Source organism: Podarcis vaucheri (genome assembly GCF_965113315.1).
Source record: "Podarcis vaucheri genome assembly, chromosome: 14".
Taxonomy (NCBI): domain Eukaryota; kingdom Metazoa; phylum Chordata; class Lepidosauria; order Squamata; family Lacertidae; genus Podarcis; species Podarcis vaucheri.
The window spans coordinates 49,073,784-49,092,567 of record NC_138752.1 but is presented as its reverse complement, the minus strand read 5'-3'; the positions used below and the strand labels follow the sequence as shown (position 1 = coordinate 49,092,567).

General features: G+C 47.3%; 1 protein-coding gene across 1 annotated transcript; it reads left to right on the top strand.

Moving 5' to 3' along the window:
* Positions 1-1,193: 1,193 nt before the first annotated feature.
* Positions 1,194-18,230, top strand: DRG2 (developmentally regulated GTP binding protein 2). Its single transcript, XM_082199870.1, has 13 exons — positions 1,194-1,336; positions 2,257-2,417; positions 4,181-4,270; positions 6,535-6,595; positions 8,379-8,469; positions 9,489-9,561; positions 11,353-11,443; positions 12,762-12,859; positions 14,244-14,320; positions 14,978-15,066; positions 15,207-15,265; positions 15,877-15,930; positions 17,365-18,230. The coding sequence occupies exons 1-13, from the start codon at positions 1,273-1,275 to the stop codon at positions 17,449-17,451; spliced, it is 1,095 nt and encodes a 364-aa protein (XP_082055996.1). The 5' UTR covers positions 1,194-1,272; the 3' UTR covers positions 17,452-18,230.
* Positions 18,231-18,784: the final 554 nt, after the last annotated feature.

The following is an 18,784-nucleotide window of genomic DNA, read 5'->3' as shown; positions in this document are numbered from 1 at the left end:
GTGTCCCTATTTTCCAGGGATGTCCGTAATTTAGAGAAGCCATCCTGGTTTCTTACTTGATCCTGGAATGCCCCACTTTTCTGTACGATGTCTCTATTTTCATTGGATAAATGTTAGAGGGTATGGAGTTATCTAACCCCCGAGTTGTCTGAAGGCAATCCTGTACAGTATAGGGAAGGGTTTTTTATGTTTATTAATGGTTTTTATATATGTTGGAAGCCGCCCAGAGTGGCTGGGACAAACAGATGTGTAGTAAGTAGTAAAATTATCATTATGGAATGGGACGTCCCTATTTTCATTCGAGAAAATTTGGGAGGGTATGACAGCCCCAGTCGGTGTTTTCTCTTTTTTTGCTGGGGTGCGGGGCAGGGAGCTGATAATTGTACCACAGAATTGTAGAGTTGGAAGGCACCACGAGGGTCAAATAGTCCAACCCACCGCAAGGCAGGAATCTCTTGCCCAGCGTGAGCCTCCAAACCACGACCTTGCGATTAAGAGTCTGAACCTCTACCGCAGCTTTTTTTTTTTAAAAAAACAACTATACGTTTTTGACACTCCCTCTTAGCAAAGACTTGTTTCCCGAAGGTTTGGGAAAGTGTTCCATGAAGTCTCTCTCTTTGGTGAGTGGGGAGACAGGATCTTTCACCCACCCCGCCCTTTCGCCTAGCCCAGGGTGAGGGACAGGGCCAACAGCCACCCTGAGACGCAGCGCAAGACCAATAGAGGGAGAGGCAGCCAACAACAGCCCTGCAAGGTAGTCCAGTCTTGGGCTCCGCAGCTCCTTCCACGCAGATACGGCGCCCTTCTCAGTTGTAAACCAGGGCTCAGCAAACTTTTTCAGCAGGGGGCCGGTCCACTGTTCTTCAGACCTTGTGGGGGGCCGGACTATAGTTTGGAAAAAAATAATGAACGAGTTCCTATGCCCCACAAATAACCCAGAGATGCATTTTAAATAAAAGGACACATTCTACTCGAGTAAAAACACGCTGACTCCAGGACCGTCCGCGGGCCGGACTGAGAAGGCGATTGGGCCGGATCCGGCCCCCGGGCCTTAGTTTGCCTACCCATGGTGTAAACTAACTATCGCCCTCTCTCTTCGACGCGCGGAACGGGAAAGCCGCCGGCTTCGGTTGGTGCGGGGGGCAAGAAGGCGCGTCGCACCGCTCCGGGATTACTTCCTGTGGGAGGGGCGGCTGACTGCAACCCCTTCCGGGTCAGCGCTCCCTGTCTCCTCTCCCTGGCCAGCTGCGCTTCCCGTCCCGGAGTGCCACGATGGGGATCCTGGAGAAGATCGCGGAGATCGAGAAGGAGATCGCCCGGACCCAGAAGAACAAAGGTTTGGCTCCTCCTTAGGACGCGCCGGCTGAATGGAAGAGGCTACCCGTTGACTGGGGCCTTTGAAGCGTCTGCTCGGCAGGCAGAAGTTCAGCAGGTGCAGCTTTTCTCGGTTGAAAAGCTTCGCCTGCTGAGTTTTTGCCCCGAGAGGGTTAAAAACAACAATAGGAGGTCTAAGGCCCCGGGATGGGCAATGGCAGAGGGTTGAGGCTGTTTTTGCGGGGTTGGCAGGGTGTGGATTTATTTTATTTATTAGATTTATTAAGGGAGGGAATGAACTGCAGGGTTGGGGGCGGGCGGCTTTCCAGATGGGCTCCTACAGCATCTCCATGCAAAGTTTGTGTACCAAGTGTGTCGCATTTGTTTGTGCCGCTCCGCCTTTTCGTTAACGCTATTTTGCTTAAGCACTTTCTGTGTGTCCCCCCCCCCCTTTGGTATAAATACATTTGGGGAGGGAAAACAAGTGCGGTTGCGAGGTAGCTAGGGGACTTTAAAAAGCGGGGGAATAAGACGGTGCATGGAGATTCATAACACTGAATTTTTTTGTTGCTGATTTCAGGTCTCTTCACAACATAAAAACACAGAATAAGAACACAAAATGCATAATAAAAGTAAACAAACCAGAAACTATCAGAGAGTAACAGTTAAAAGCCTGAAGCTCTTCGTTTTTAAAGTTCGTACCTAGTGTGCGGTGAAATCTGGCTCTTTATCCCTTTCGCCAGCCCAGCTGAGTAATTGACAGAAATACAGCCGGAGGTGCTTTTTGCCTTTAGAAAGGGGGAACGGTAGCTCTGGTTGGAGAGCTAGGCAAGAGGAACAGAGAAGGAGCCATTAGGAGAGTACAGGTGCACTAACTCATCGGTCACTGATTTTGTTTCCTAGTCATGTATGTGTGTGTTACTTTTTCTATTTCCGCTCTAGCCACCGAGTACCATCTTGGCTTGCTGAAGGCAAAGCTTGCAAAGTACAGAGCTCAGCTTTTGGAGCCTTCCAAATCGGCGGCGGGCAAAGGCGAAGGCTTTGATGTGATGAAATCTGGAGATGCCCGGGTGGCGCTGATTGGTTTCCCCTCTGTGGGTAAGGTCAGTGACACTTGGAGAATTCCTATTCCTGTGTCCGTTACTTGGTGTGCTTCCTTTGGAAGCAGGTGTGGGGAACCTGTGGCCCTCAAGTTGTTGCTGGGCTGCACATCCCATCAACCTCAGCCAGCATCGCCAGGATTCAGAAACGATGGGTGTCTGTAGTCTGGAGGGCCACAGGCTCCCCGCCCTTGCTTTAAATGAAGTCTCACCCTCAAGTTTATAATTCAGGGGTCGGGACGTTGGGAGTCATTCTGCACAGAAACATTTTTGTACGTTTAAGAACAGATTTTGTGAGCTCTGGGCTGAATGGTTGCAGCTGGCCATGACTACAAAAGGAGAAAAGCTGCAGTTTGAACTTTGCCTGCAGGAAAAACACCCACAAGCTTTGCTGTTTGTTGTTTTGAAATAAAACCTTTATTTAATTTGGTTTTACACCTGTCTCATGGAGTCACAGTCTCTGTCATCTGCCACCAGTGGAAAATCCCCCTCTAGCATGGGAATCTTTATCCAGGGGCCAAATCTGTCCCCAGCAGTGTTAGAAACTCAGATATATAAGCTAGGCACCAAATGGCTCTTTAAACCAAGGTTATAGTCACCAAAACCAAATGTTTAGTTGCCATTTTGGGGCAAGACGGCTCTAAAGTCTTACTTTTCAAAGGATAGATGGATGGACTGTGATAGATTTTTCAGTTAAACATATGACTGGATTAAGAGCTTTGAGAACTAAAGGAAGAAAAGTCACTTGATCCAGGGTCAGTCCATGCCTATTCTGACATCTGTTTCTTTATGGTGACATTCATAACGTAAGAACATTGTCCACAACTGTGAGCAGGGCAGTGGGGTGGGGTAAATGAAGACAAGCAACAACAATTAGCTATAATGTTGTTCACTACTCCTGCTCAGGCTGCACCGTGAAAGTATTTGGGTTTCTGAAATTCATTCTGATTACGCAAATAAAATATAACACAGGCATAGGCAAACTTGGGCCCTCCAGATGTTTTGAGACTACAACTCCCATCATCCCTGACCACCGGTCCTGTTAGCTAGGGATGATGGGAATTGTAGTCCCAAAACATCTGGAGGGCCCGAGTTTGCCTATGCCTGATATAACAGATAGAATGCTACAGGATAGGGTATTAGTGTGTGAAAACAGTCCAGATCCAATGATCCCCAGGCGTGCACCTCCAGATGGTGGAGTTGTCAGGCACCATCCTGGTACCCAGGCATCTTCACTTGGTTGCAAGTGGTCAAAAGCCAGGTGCAAAATGCGCCTGGCCATTTTCGAACACTGGTCACTGCCTCGCAGACTATCCTCCCTTGGAGGGTCATGGAGGGGATTAAATGGGAGAGCCTAGTACACCGCCTTGAGTTCTTTGGAGGAAAACCTGGGATGGAAATGCAAACAAGCAAACAAACAATAAAAAAAAAAAAAATCCTTCCAGTAGCACCTTAAAGACCAACTAAGTTAGTTCTTGGTATGAGCTTTCGTGTGCATGCACACTTCTTCAGATACCTTCAGATACTTTTCGTGTGCACGCACACGAAAGCTCATACCAAGAACTAACTTAGTTGGTCTTTAAGGTGCTACTGGAAGGAATTTTTTTATTTTGACTATGGCAGACCAACACGGCTACCTACCTGTAACTGAAACAATAAAATAAAATATGTTTTTACATGGAAAGTTCACATCAGCACGGCTGCTGATTTGTCACAAGTGGGTGGCTTTCCTCTGCCACTGCTAACACACTCATCTTCCCTTTCAGTCCACCTTTCTGAGTTTGATGACTTCCACGGCGAGTGAGGCAGCTTCCTACGAATTCACCACATTAACTTGTATTCCTGGAGTTATAGAGGTGAGTGCAGTTCCATTGGGTTGCCATCTGCTGGGGCGGGAATGAAACCGCACTGCGTTTTTATGTGAATGCAAGGGTTGGGGGCTGTTGAATTCTGTTTCTTTTAGAATGGGAGGCTCCATGTACTTCAGAAGCAGGGAGAAATGTAAAGTATTGCACTTGGGCAAAAAAAATGAGAGGCACAAATACAAGATGGGTGACACCTGGCTTGAGAGCAGTACATGTGAAAAGGATCTAGGAGTCTTGGTTGACCACAAACTTGACAGGAGCCAACAGTGTGACGCGGCAGCTAAAAAAGCCAATGCAATTCTGGGCTGCATCAATAGGAGTATAGCATCTAGATCAAGGGAAGTAATAGTGCCACTGTATTCTGCTCTGGTCAGACCTCACCTGGAGTACTGTGTCCAGTTCTGGGCACCACAATTCAAGAAGGACACTGACAAACTGGAACGTGTCCAGAGGAGGGCAACCAAAATGGTCAAAGGCCTGGAAACGATGCCTTATGAGGAACGGCTAAGGGAGCTGGGCATGTTTAGCCTGGAGAAGAGGAGGTTAAGGGGTGATATGATAGCCATGTTCAAATATATAAAAGGATGTCACATAGAGGAGGGAGAAAGGTTGTTTTCTGCTGCTCCAGAGAAGCGGACACGGAGCAATGGATCCAAACTACAAGAAAGAAGATTCCACCTAAACATTAGGAAGAACTTCCTGACAGTAAGAGCTGTTTGACAGTGGAATTTGCTGCCAAGGAGTGTGGTGGAGTCTCCTACTTTGGAGGTCTTTAAGCAGAGGCTTGACAACCATATGTCAGGAGTGCTCTGATGGTGTTTCCTGCTTGACAGGGGGTTGGACTCGATGGCCCTTGTGGTCTCTTCCAACTCTATGATTCTATGATTCTATGATTCATGTTTGCCTTCTGGGGTTTGCCAGATGTTAAAACTAGGAAGCCAATGCCTTAACGTTGGGTCCTCTCTCCAAGAACGCACCTAGAGTAGATTGGAGGCCCACCAGCTGTGTTCTGATAGCCACCAAGGACTCGACAAATGCCCTGGTTTAGCTGCCTGCTTGGGGCTGCAGAAATGGAAGGTTACCACGCCGACAGCAGGCCAGAATTTACAGCTACTCAGGGTGGTGGGTGACCTCAGGCTAAGGCCACACACCCCTTTCCTCAGGAAGTCCCCCCCCCTAGGTCCAGTTTCATACCCCCAATGTGCCCTTGACGTCTCACGTTGCCTTTTGCTCCTCTTTATGGAGGATGGAGAGGGATGGGTGTAGAAACTGGTCTGCAGAAAGGTAAAATTTACATTAATTGTTCTTTCTGTTTTTGCCTCTGGTCCCACTCTCTACTTTGGATTTTTTTTTTAAAAAAAGCCTCCGGTATCAGAATCCTTTAGGCCTGCCAATTCTCTTCCTCATTTTTTGGATGAACAAGTTTTAGATTATTGTTTTCACTCATCCAAGGAACTGTCCTTGTGGTCTCTGAGCAAAAAAAGCAGGCTGTGCAGTTCTAAATAAATCAGTAGATCCCCTGATGAAGTGTGTGTGTGTTTGTAATAATAATAATAATAATAATAACAATAATAACAACAACAACAACAACAACAATAATAATAATAATAATAATAATAATAATAATAGTAGTTTATTATTTATACCCCGCCCATCTGGCTGAGTTTCCCCAGCCACTCTGGGGTTAAAAACAATACAGCATTAAATATTAAAAATTTCCCTAAACAGGGCTGCCTTCAGATGTCTTTTAAAAATAAGATAGCTGCTTATTTCCTTGACATCTGATGGGAGGGCATTCCACAGGGCAGGCGCCACTACTGAGAAGGCCCTGTGCCTGGTTCCCTTTAACCTCACTTCTCGCAGTGAGGGAACCGCCAGAAGGCCCTCGGCACTGGACCTCAGCGTCCGGGCTGAACGATGGAGGTGGAGACGCTCCTTCAGGTATACTGGGCCGAGGCTGTTTAGGGCTTTAAAGGTCAGCACCAACACTTTGAATTGTGCTCGGAAATGTACTGGGAGCCAATGCAGATCTCTCAGGACTGGTGTTATGTGGTCCCGGCGGCCAGACCCAGTCACCAGTCTAGCTTCTGCATTCTCTGAACATGCATGAGAATGCTAAAAAGGTGAAGTGGCCTGTAAGCTTAGGATGTCAAAACCTGGGGGGGGGGGGTAAGGGCTGGAGGTGCTCTGTATCATTATAACCACCCCCTCCCTCCACGTGCTGCTTCACGGTCTTCTCTTTCATCTATTGCCAGTACAAAGGAGCCAACATCCAGCTTCTCGATCTGCCTGGGATCATCGAAGGAGCTGCTCAAGGTAGGTGGGGAATGTCGCCTGTGTCTCACTCTGCCCAAAGCAGCATTGACGTTCCCAGGGCAGTAGCACTTTTGCACAGTGACAAGGGACCTTTTCTTCAGCTTGATGGAGCACATTCGCTCCTGGGCAGCCTTCCAGAGGCTGTTCCCTCGTGGTGTGTGGGGACCAGAGGCGAAAGTGAGCAAAGCAACACATCCTCATTCTATTTGTACGGCACCTTTCTGTAGTTTAGCCATGCCCTAGGTGGCTTAACGGCATCAAAATATGTACATAGTTTATTCTGACAGTTACAAAATTGTAGAAGAATATAAATATCCCTGAACTCTAAGCTAATGGAAGCATCTCAGTAAGTCTTCAGAAATAATAATAATAATAATAATAATAATAATAATAATAATAATAATAAATTTTATTTATACCCCGCCCTTCCCAGTTCAGAAAACTGGGCTCAGGGCGATTAACAACAAATTTAAAACACTTAATTGATGAAACAAAAAACAGCATAAAATACAGTTTAAAACATGAATAACAATTCAGAATTCAAAAATCAATTTAGGGGGGAAATCCATCCAATAAACATTAATGATCACCAGGGCTAGCTGGCTAAATTAGTCCTATTTGGGCCAGTGAGAAGGCCAGAGGAGAATTAGCTGTGGGATCCCTGAGCGGGTAATCTTCATAAAAAGGGGAGGAGAAGGGAAGAAAGGGGAATAAAAGATCAGGCTAAGTTCAAATTGAAAGCCAGGCGGAATAGCTTTGTCTTACAGGCCCAACACAAATAATAATGAGGCCTAACAATAAAAATTGAGAGTTCCCATGGACTGTAAGAAGATCAAACGTATCCATTCTTAAGGAAATCAGCCCTGAGTACTCACTGGAAGGACAGATCGTGAAGCTGAGGCTCCAATACTTTGGCCACCTCATGAGAAGAGAAGACTCCCTGGAATAGACCCTGATGTTGGGAAAGATGGAGGGCACAAGGAGAAGGGGACGACAGAAGACGAGATGGTTGGACAGTGCTCTCAAAGCTACCAGCATGAGTTTGACCAAACTGCGGGAGGCAGTGGAAGACAGGAGTGCCTGGCATGCTCTGGTCCATGGGGTCACGAAGAGTCGGACACGACTAAACAACTAAACAACAACAAACAATAAAAATGCAAGCAGCAGCAACAACCCCCCCCCCCAGTGAATCACATCCTCTTGCATATAGAAGGGGTGGGTTGGGACTAGAACGGGAGTTAAAATCCCTTTTTGATCTTGCAGTGCTGCCAGCTCCACCTGCTTTTGGCCCTGGCTCTGTGCAGCATCCTCCTTTCGTATTAAGAAGTGTTCCTCCCACCTTGATTGCCAGTCAGGTTAATCGTGCTGCTGGCCCTGCCTCCTCCCTCCCTGTCCTTGGACAGTGAAAAGTCTTGTGGTCCTTGGGGGATGCTCCTGTGAGAAGGATGCAGCCAAGCAGCGGGCTGCTGAATTGCAGGCATTTTCAGCATGGGAAAGGGGGGGGGGATAGTTGTCTAATGAGAACTGGCCTGGGGAGGGTGAGGAGAAGACGCTACCCGAGCACTGCCCTGCGTTTGGAGGAGTGGGGAGCAGCACTAATGGAGCTGTATTTTTTAAAATAAGCCTTTTTGGGAAGCCTTCTGCATCAAAAGACAGGGTGGAAAGCAATTCCGTGTTTGCATGATGCAAAAGAAGCAGAGATTCTGCTATTGCTTCTGCTACACAGCTTCTTGCTCTCCTGCTGTCACAGCAAGTAATTCCAATTTTCTCCTTTCCTTTGCAGGAAAAGGCCGAGGGCGCCAAGTGATTGCTGTAGCCCGGACTTCTGACGTCGTTATCATGATGCTGGACGCTACAAAGGGGGAAGTGCAGAGGTTAGTGCCTAGAGGGCAAAGCACCCACACGTGGGTTGAATTATTTGCAGATCCGCCTGAGGATTTGGCGCTTTCCTGGACTGGAAGGGAAAGGGTCGTGGCTCAGTGGTTGAGTCTCTGCTTTTCATGCAGAAGGTCCTAGGTCAGTGGTTGGCAATGTGCGCCCCATGGGCCAGATGCGGCCCACAAAGACCATTTTTTAAAAATAAATATTTTATTAACTTTTAACAATAAAAGAAATTTCAAGAAAAATACAAAAACAAGAAAAATACAAAGTCACAAAAAACAGTACAAAAATACAAACATTAAACACAGCAAAAGAAGAAAAAAGAAGAAAAAAGAAGAAAAAAGAAGAAGATTAAAAAAACCCTCTTTCTTAATTTTCATCTTCAATTAACTTATTTTCCCGACTTCCTCACGTCTCCCGTTCTTGTATCCCTTTTTAGAAATTTATTCAGCAAATTCATATTCTAACAATTTGTCTATTATTATTTCAATCTTACATTTTACTTTGTTGCTAAAGCCCACAAAGACCATTTTACCAGCCCACGAGCAACCCCTGAACAGAGCTGCCTGGTTGGTGAGTCCCCCGCGTGCTGCACTAAACTGGTGCAGCGCAGCGCGGGGACTTGTCAAGCAGCGCTGGAAATTGCATCTGCGCATGCGCATATACTGGAAATCACGTCTGCGCATGTCCAGACACCAAAAAACGCTTCTGCGCAGGCACGATTTCCAGTGTCTGGGCATGCGCAGAAACAATTTCTGGTACCGCAGACGCAATTTCCGGCATTGCGCTGTGCCACTCCGGCCCACCGACGATCTCCGTGGGAGTGATCTGGCCTATGGCTGGTAAACCTTTGCCGACCCCTGTCCTGGGTGCAACCCCTGGCATTTTCGGGTAGGGCTGTATTTGTCTCTTCCTGAAACCCTGGGAGAGGGTTTTGGCTGTCATTTTACTGGGTTTATTTGGGTAATGGCTTGGCGGCTCTTTATGACCACATCCTCCCTCCCTCCTGCAGAGCTCTGTTAGAAAAGGAACTGGAATCAGTAGGAATCCGGCTGAATAAAGTCAAGCCCAACATCTACTTCAAGGTGAGACACCGCAGGTGGGCAAATCATAGGACCGACAGCTCCTCCCGTACAAAAAAACATAAATACAGCAATCGCCAGCTTGGTGGCCTCCAGGCATTGCTGATGTCCCCAAACCCATCAGCTGCATCCAGGTTGCCTGTGGTCAGAGATGATGGAGCTGTGGTCCAAGAAAATTTGGGCACCGAGTTGACGTTATTTGTGTCTCAATAAATAAACCTCACACATGGGAGACAGGACAGACGGTAGGGAAGGCTAGCGTCCCACTGTTCTCCACCTTCCTTCCACCCCACCGGAAATGCTTCTTGGCTGCGTGTAGGAAGTATCCAGCTTTGTGAGATCACCCCCGGCTTCTCGAAATTGGCTCCTTAAATGGGTCACTTGAAATGTGGTGGTGAAGGGGGCTGGGGAAACCGTTTGCAGGAGAGCCGCAAAAGTTCTTGCTTAAAATAAAGATGCTTTGGCTTATTTAAGTGTATTGCTGCTTATGTGAGCAGTTGGGTCAAATTCTGCCCATGTGCTTTTCATTGTTTCTCTGCACGGAGAAAGGACTAGAATAGGGTTGTTGGGGAACTTCAGGGCCAGCGGCCAAATGTGGCCTTCCAGGACTCTTTATGTGGGCCTCAGGTTTGTCTCCAGCCCATGCCCCTCACCAGTCCTGCTCTGCACCTCCTTGGGTGGTTTTGCCTGGCCAGGATATGTCCTTGAGCTCTGATGATGCTTCTTGCTCAGAGGGGTGCAAGAGAAAAAGCCACTAACAAACTTGCATGGCTGGAATATACACTAGTACTGTACAAAGGTAACGAGTTTCACACTTGGCTCTTCTCACTTTTACATCTGGTCCTGCCCGTCACTGGCACGCGGCCCCTGGAAGGTTGCGTATGAGAGAATAAGGCCCTTAGGCTAAAAAAAGAGGTTCTCCCTTTTATAAATTAATAGCAAATAAAACAATAGCTGGACTCAGGCTCCTTCGGGAGGAAGGGCAGGGTAGAAATTGCATAAATCAATACAGTGGTACCTCGGGTTACAGACGCTTCAGGTTACAGACTCTGCTAACCCAGAAATATTACCTCGGGTTAAGAACTTTGCTTCAGGATGAGAACAGAAATCGTGCTCTGGCGGCGCAGCAGCAGGAGGAGGCCCCATTAGCTAAAGTGGTGCTTCAGGTTAAGAACAGTTTCAGGTTAAGAACGGACCTCCGGAACAAATTAAGTCCAGGCCTCTTGCAAGCCGCTCTCTGACCATTGCTCTGACCCAGAACAATCGTGTGCCAGTCTAGTGATTCACACATGCTGTCTTAAAGCAGTCTGCCACATCTGCCCCTGTTCGGTCACGTAGTGTAAATGTCACCAAACTTTTTGGGCCCATGAGCGTATTTGCAAACTGCAGGAACTGTTGAAGTCGCCATAAGGGCTTGCACTTTTGCTGCCCAGCCATTAATCACATCATTATTTTTTTTTATTATTATTATTATTATTATTATTATTACTGCTACTACTATTACTACTCTTACTAACACTCCAGGAATGTAGTTTCAAAGTACACGAACATCTGCAAATGTCAAAAGGATTTAGCCCGTGCAAAATTGATGTGAGTGATCACTTTAGATCAAAATGAATATATCTTGGGATATACCAAAGGGGCATTCTCAGCAGTTCACCTTTCACGTCTGTCTGCATTTGGCAGTGCCATCCTATGCGAACGTTGCGGCATCCAGTATACTCAAAATATTAACTTTTGCTAAATCAGCCTCATTGAGGGCCATCTTGACAAAGCCTCTTTTCTGTCTTCCAGCCCAAAAAGGGAGGAGGCATCTCCTTCAATTCAATGGTGACGCTGACTCAGTGCTCCGAGAAGCTGGTACAGCTCATCCTCCACGAGTACAGTATCCTTTTTCACTTAGATTCTTGGTAGCTACATTTCTCAGCAAAGCAATTCAGGGCACCAGCGGTAAAGGTGCCTTGCAGTGTCATTGGTAACGCCCTGAGCAGTTGAGGGTGGGTGGTTTGGACCCAGGCAACCTGAAAGATCCTATCTCCCTGCCTGGGTGCTGAGATCCTCGGGTGAGCACCTTCTCTTGGTCCCATCAACATCAGAAGAACTGTTGGTTGTGACGCAAGAGACAGAGCCTTTTCTGTGGCTGCTCCCAAGTTACAGAATTCCTTCCCAAGAAAGCTTCACCTGGCTCCTTCCTTGTTATCTTTCCGCTGGCAGGCTAAGACCTTTCTGCCCAGACAGGCATTTGGAAACTGAGATGCAGATGATGCTGATATCTAGGCTGCTTCAGAGCAAATTGTTCTGTAATTGCTGGTTCTAAATGTGTTTGATGTATTTGAATTTGTTGTTGTTTAGTCGTTTAGTCATGTCCAACTCTTCGTGACCCCATGGACCAGAGCATACCAGGCACTCCTGTCTTCCGCTGCGTCCCGCAGTTTGGTCAAACTCATGCTGGTAGCTTCGAGAACACTGTCCAGCCATCTCGTCCTCTGTCGTCCCCTTCTCCTTGTGCCCTCCATCTTTCCCAACATCAGGGTCTTTTCCAGGGAGTCTTCTCTTCTCATGAGGTGGCCAAAGTATTGGAGCCTCAGCTTCAGGATCTGTCCTTCCAGTGAGCACTCAGGGCTGATTTCCTTCAGAATGGATAGGTTTGATCTTCTTGCAGTCCATGGGACTCCCAAGAGTCTCCTCCAGCACCAGAATTCAAAAGCATCAATTATTCGGCGACCAGCCTTCTTTATGGTCCAGCTCTCACTTCCATACATCACTACTGGGAAAACCAGTTATTTGAATTAGTTTGTTTTTATTCTGCATTTTATAATTTTGCAATGTTGTAAGCCGCCTTGAATCCCAACTTGGGAGAAAGACGGGCTAGAAATATATTTAGTCATCGTCACAATGTCCTGGTCCTGAGACATCGCTGGGCTCAGGAGCGAAGCAGTAGGCTCAGACCGAGAATGAGGGCGACCCTGGAAAGGCACTGCCAATCAGTGTTGACAATACTGGACTCTATCAGGTGTATTTTCTCCTCGGGGTAGGTTTGGCTGCAAGATGGTGACTGGCCTAAGATTACCTGGCCAGCTTTGTTGCCGAATGGGGATTTGTCCTTGAGTTTCACCAACCCAAGCTGGATGCTCGTAACAGCACAACACACTGGCTCTCTTAACAAACACAAAAGTGTTTAACCTTGACTCTGCTCACCTAAGAAATATTCAATGCGGAGGTTCTGTTCAGGGAAGACTGCACACCTGACGAGTTCATTGACGTGATTGTTGGCAACCGGGTCTACATGCCCTGCCTTTATGTGAGTACCTTGTAAGAAGTTTCATACTTTTAACAGAATGGGATGGGGGGGGGATGTATTTAACCATAAGCAAGGGTTTCTTTTAAGGGAACAAATTTCTGAGGAACACAAGTGGTGGTGGGGGAGATTGATTGCCTTCCTACCCTGCTTGCCCTGCTTCCCTGTCCATGGGCATCTGTTTTACCACTGTGGGGAGAGAATGCTGGACTAGATAGACCTTTGGTCTGACTCTCCAGGCTTTTCTTAAGTTCTCAAACACCCCTGTGGAATGCCCTCCCATCAGATGTCAAAGCAATAAACAACTATCTGACGTTTAGAAGACATCTGAAGACATCCCTGTTTAGGGAAGCTTTTAATGACTGATGTTTTAATGTATTCTAATATGTTTTTAATCTTTTGTTGGAAGCCGCCCAGAGTGGCTAGTGAAACCCAGTCAGGTGGGCGGGGTATAAATAAAATTTTTTTATTATTATTATTATTTATTCTACCTATAAGAGCTCTCATCTAGGTATTCTGAGTGAATTATGCATTGATTTGAATAAGCTTAATATCCAGATCTTTGGCATTCTAAGACAGAATCCCGTATCCAGAAAGCATCCATTCCTCATGCAGTTAGGTCTGTTTGTTTATGGTATTTGTACTCCAACCTTTAGCCAGACAGGCTCTCAGAGGGTCACACAAAGATCAGTATTAAGATGCTCCCTGCTCGCCAGCCCACAATCAAAGCAAACTTGATGCACAAGGCAAAAAAGGGATAGGAGGAAGGCAAAAAAGGGATTGAGGAAGAAGCAAGCACAATATGCCTGCAGTCTGTACTGGCTGCAATCTGCAGTTCCATGCAATTGTCAGTTAACCTGAGAATAAAGTTCAGTCAAAAAATTGAACCAATCCAAGTTCATAGCCCCTATGGTTGTGGAGACATTGTGCGGACAGAGGCTTCTCTCTCTGAAAAGGGTGGCCAAAAAAAGAAAGACACCCTTCTTGGGGGAAAGGGCTGCAAAGCTTAAGAAGAACCAGCCAGTTTTCCAAAACAAATAAGCAAACCACCAGTTGCCTCCCCTGGCTTTTTGGATACGGGATTGGAGACAGATCTCTTACTGTTATAAACTTTTGTTGGGGAAATAAAATCATCGGAAAGCTACAAAGACTAGCTGCTGCATATAGTTTCTTATGAAGCCTGTTACTTTTTAATGTAGCACCATCAGGCATGTCCCTGCCCCAAGAGGCTTACACTCCAAATTTGGCTCCCCAACTTGGTTCCCTCCAGCTGTTTCGAACTACAACTCTCGTTAGCACCAGCCCTCAATTTAGCTGAACAGAGAAGGGGGAAACTGACTCCTTGCACCATTAATATTCCTTTCTCCACCACCACCTTTTGGATTAGGTTTATAACAAAGTCGATCAGATCTCCATGGAGGAGGTAGATCGCCTGGCTCGGAAACCCCACAGCGTTGTGATCAGGTAAGGTGAACCTCCCCAGCGCAGTGTCTTGCGGCCAGCATGCGGTTGGCTTAAACTCCAGAGCATGTGGTACGAAGAGCCCTTTGGAAGAAAAGTCATCCTTGGCTTCTGTATACCTTTTGTAATTTGTAATTAGATTTATTCTCGCTAGAAGCTGAAGCCTATGGGCAAGTGCATCTCAAATTATGTGATGGGATGAAGCAGTGTGTACCCCCCCTCCCCACCTGGCCCAATGTGCCAGGAACCACTACCGTACTTGGTCCCTGTAGCATCCCACCAACATCTTGCAGACAGACACCACTTTGAGCAGCACCACTCTAGACAATGTGCACGTTTTTAGAAAATCTCAGCACAAACAAGACAACTATTTGAGGCTAGCCAAACAGGCTGAATATCTTCTCCCACCCCAGCCCCGGTCTCCAAGAAAATGATCCCCATTTGATTAACAGAGAAATGGAAACCAAAATAGAAAAAAGATGTTTAAAATGATGTAAAAGGTTTTAAAGGCCTGGGAGAGAGGAGGAAAGTATTTCCCTGGTTTTGAAATGACATTAAGGAGCCAGGCGAGCCTCTATGAGGAGGAGATTCCACTGCCCAAGCCTTTTCTGTGTCGTTATCGCCCTGCCACCCACTTTGTGTGTGTCCGCCTCTCTCTAGCTGCGGCATGAAATTGAACTTGGACTACCTGCTGGAGATGCTGTGGGAATACCTGGCCCTTACCTGCATCTACACCAAGAAAAGAGGCCGTGAGTAGCACAAGCAGGCCAGCAGGATTGGATGGAACTAGATCTGAAAATGAATACGGGCTTCAGGGGAGGAGGGAGGATCCGAAATTCTCGTGCCTTAGTGACCTTGCTATTTTTTCTCTTTTCTCGGTCCCGGACAGAGAGGCCAGACTTTTCAGATGCCATCATCGTACGGAAAGGGGCATCTGTGGAGCATGTGGTAAGCATTGAATTTTTGAGCTGCAGAAGCACCCGCCCCCATCTATTTTCTCCACACACACTGCACTGCCAGCTCTTCCCAGGCTGAAACCATCCGGCCGGAGATTCAGTCTTCTTCTTTGAAAACGCACTAGGGCAGGGGTGGCTAACCTGTGGCCCCCTGGATCAGCCCCCTGCCAATTGACTGTACCGCCTGGGGCTTCATGGGAGATTGAGTCCAGGAAGATTGCACTGCCTTAGCTACCCTCTGCCTTTTGGCTACAGCTCTGCTTCAGGAGCAGTTGTTGCCTTAATTGCTTCAATGTCCTGAGCTAGGAAACAGGGTAGCCATTGTCCGGTGGTGCCTTCTGTTTGGGGACTGTGGGGAAGAGACCCATTTTGGGGGGAAGGGAGAAGCTGTTCTGCAGACAGCCGTGAGCGTGAAGTTGCCACTTTGGAATTGGGTATGTAATGCCAGGCTCATTTTTAAGAGCAGCTCCGCTTCAGAACCTCTGCAACACGACTTTGGAAAGGGATAAGGGGTGTCATCTGTAAGGAGTACAGTAAGTAAAACTTAGGGAGCTGAGATTGCAAAGCCTCACCTGACACATCTGAACCTTTTTCTCCCTTCAGTGCCATCGAATTCACCGGACGTTAGCAAGCCAGTTCAAGTATGCGTTGGTTTGGGTAAGTGTGCTATGACAAGAAAGTGGGGTGGAGCAGAGGCCTCGGGTGTCTCTGCCAAGTATTAGTGATATAGGCAGGAAACATGGGGGAAGCTTTTAGTGGCTTTTTTAAAAGGAAGTTTGACAAATGCACTAAAAGGGATGGGTGAGCTATTAACAGCAGCTCTGTAGAACCTCCATGTACAGAGTAAGAATATCTCACGGCCAGCGAGGACTGTTTCTTTTATGCCTCACTGGTGGGATTCCCACAGGTATTGCCAAATAATAATAATAATAAAAATAATAATTTATTTGTACTCCACTAATAACTACCTAGCAGTTCGAAAGCACAAAAGTGCAAGTAGATAAATAGGTACCGCTCCGGCGGGAAGATAAACGGCGTTTCCGTGCGCTGCTCTGGTTTGCCAGAAGCGGCTTAGTTATGCTGGCCACATGACCCGGAAGCTGTACGCCGGCTCCCTCGGCCAGTAAAGCGAGATGAGCGCCGCAACCCCAGAGTCGGCCACGACTGGACCTAACGGTCAGGGGTCCTTTTACCTTTACCTAAGCTGACTGGGTTGCCCTTGCCACTCTGGGTGGCTTCCAGCATATACGCAAACGCAATAAAACATTAAACATTAAAAAACTTCCCTATATAGGGCTTCCTTCAGATGTCATAGTGCCCTTCAGGTGGTGTTGGACTTCAACTCCCATCAGCCCCTGTCAGCATAGCCAGCTATGATGGGAGTTGTGGTCCAGCAGCATTTAGAAGGCTCCCGCGGGCTACCGAACTAGTAGCTGGGTCTTGTTGGCTCTGTAGTCTCCTCCAGCTGGGGTGTTCTTGGGGCTGACCTCGCAACAGGTAAAGAACTGAGGTGGGGATGAATGCATGGAAAGATAGGGTGGCAGCCTCAAGGGGCAAGCTGAGGTGTCCATCACAGCATCCCATAGCTCCCAGGGGGACACCTTCAGCTCCAGACCCCTGCACACCCCCCCAGCTCAATTTCATGTGCTCTGATTTCAACAAGGGGTGGGGGAACAGGGAAAAGAGGTGGTGAAAAGTCGAAAGGAAAACAGGGGTGGTCTTCCCCACCTTCTCCTCTCAACAGAAAAAAGAAGGCTCACCCCTGCTGCGGCTGTTGAATCCATTAGGCCAGGGATAGAGAACCTGTAGCCCTCCAGTTATTGCTGGACTCAAGCTCCCATCACTCCTGACCCTTGGCCATGCTGGCAGGGGCTGATGGGAGCTGGAGTCCCACAACATCAGGAAGGCCATAGGTTTGCTTTCCCTGCCCGTCCTGGGGGCGGGAGTGCTCGGAAGGGACCCCTTTCTTGGAGACATTGGCAATCCATTGGCACGTGGCATTGGGCAGTGGTAGGGGCACCTCCCTCTCTTCTTGCCAGAGAGACCCCCAAACCGGGGCTGGTGAAACTCTGTTGTTTTTTGGCTTTCAAGGGAACCAGCACCAAGTACAGCCCCCAGCGAGTAGGACTCAGCCACTTGATGGAACATGAAGACGTCATCCAGGTTGTCAAGAAATAATCCTCATCGCTGGTCCCTCGCCCTGCTCTGCTCTTCAGTATTTTCAACGCGACTCGGCAGAAAACTGTCTAAAAGCCAAAAAGAAGAAGAAAAGCCTCTGTCTGTAATGGGAGGTTTTTCCTTCAGCTCCTCATAAGCTTCCATGAAGCTTCCATGGAGGATAAGAGACTACTGTGGAACGTCTTGCAGGTTAGGGACATGGAGAAGAGAGGTTCTTGTCTTACACACAGACATGCTTAAGGGGCACCTTTCAATAGCATGGTCTTGGGTGCCTTTAAGATGCTTGGAGTGGGTTTGGTTGTGACTTGACAGCTGCCCAGAAAAGTGGCCTTGGATCCATGAGCTGAAAAAACACAGGAAAAGAACCATCCATCCTCCTCCTGTTCTTCCTCCCTTCCTCCCGTGTGTGTTGGTTCACAAGCAGAACAAACAGCTCTGTTCAAAAATCAGCACTTCCACTTGGACAAAAACGATTCCGGGCAGTGCAAGGATTTGTTTACAGGTGGATCGCTTCGTCACGTTTACAGAGTGCCCCGTGGAAGTTCATTTCCACCCGTTTTCTGGCTAAGAGGGGTGGTGTTGATAACTTCCACTGGGGTTAACGGAAACGAGGCCAACCTCTCCCTCTCCCATATCACCCCGTTTGGCAAGACAGCAACCAAGAAACAGCACACCTGCTGCTCCTGCAGCTCTGCTCAAGAAATTTACTCCAGACCCATCAGAAGCCATTTGTCCTTCAATTGAAATAAAGAATGGTTCTTGTTTTTCTTTGGAACTCCCATCATGTCAAAGTTGTGAAGTATTATTTTCTAACTGCTGTGAAATATTTCCAGTGGTTCTTTTTATGCTCTTGTTCCTGAGGCTGCAGCTTTTCTTTTCCTCCACTGTAGGACTGGTCCCGCCCGCTTTTAACAGCTTATTTTGAACTTCTATTTGGCTTTTCTTCTTAACAGTACGTTTTTACAATTTGGAAATCAGCTAGGGCTTAGGTGGTGTTCTGGCTGCTCCTGTTCTGCCCAGGGTTCTCTTATGCTTGGCTGGACACACATGGCAGGGAGAAAAACTGTTGCATTAAGGGAGAGAGATTATATTTCAGAACTCCCATGGCCTATATTTGTAGAATGTATTTGTAGGATATTGTAGAGTCAGAAGAGGTTCAGAAAAAGGCAAGCAAAATGATCAAAGGGATGGAGAAACTCCCCTCTTAGGAGACGTTGTGGCGTTTGGGACTTTTTAGATGAGAGAAAAGTTGAGTAGGTGGTAACATGGTAGAGGTATGGTATAGGCATAGAGATTTATTTAACAACAACAGTGTATACCAAAGAAGCCACAG

What these genes read in the sequence shown, in the direction of transcription:
- DRG2 (XM_082199870.1), top strand. Translation starts at nt 1,273, where the DNA reads ATGGGGATCCTGGAGAAGATCGCGGAGATCGAGAAGGAGATCGCCCGG. An exon ending in GTATTCCTGGAGTTATAGAG is followed by an intron (nt 4,271 to 6,534) that starts GTGAGTGCAGTT and finishes ATCTATTGCCAG; the next exon opens with TACAAAGGAGCCAACATCCA. An exon ending in CTACACCAAGAAAAGAGGCC is followed by an intron (nt 15,067 to 15,206) that starts GTGAGTAGCACA and finishes GGTCCCGGACAG; the next exon opens with AGAGGCCAGACTTTTCAGAT.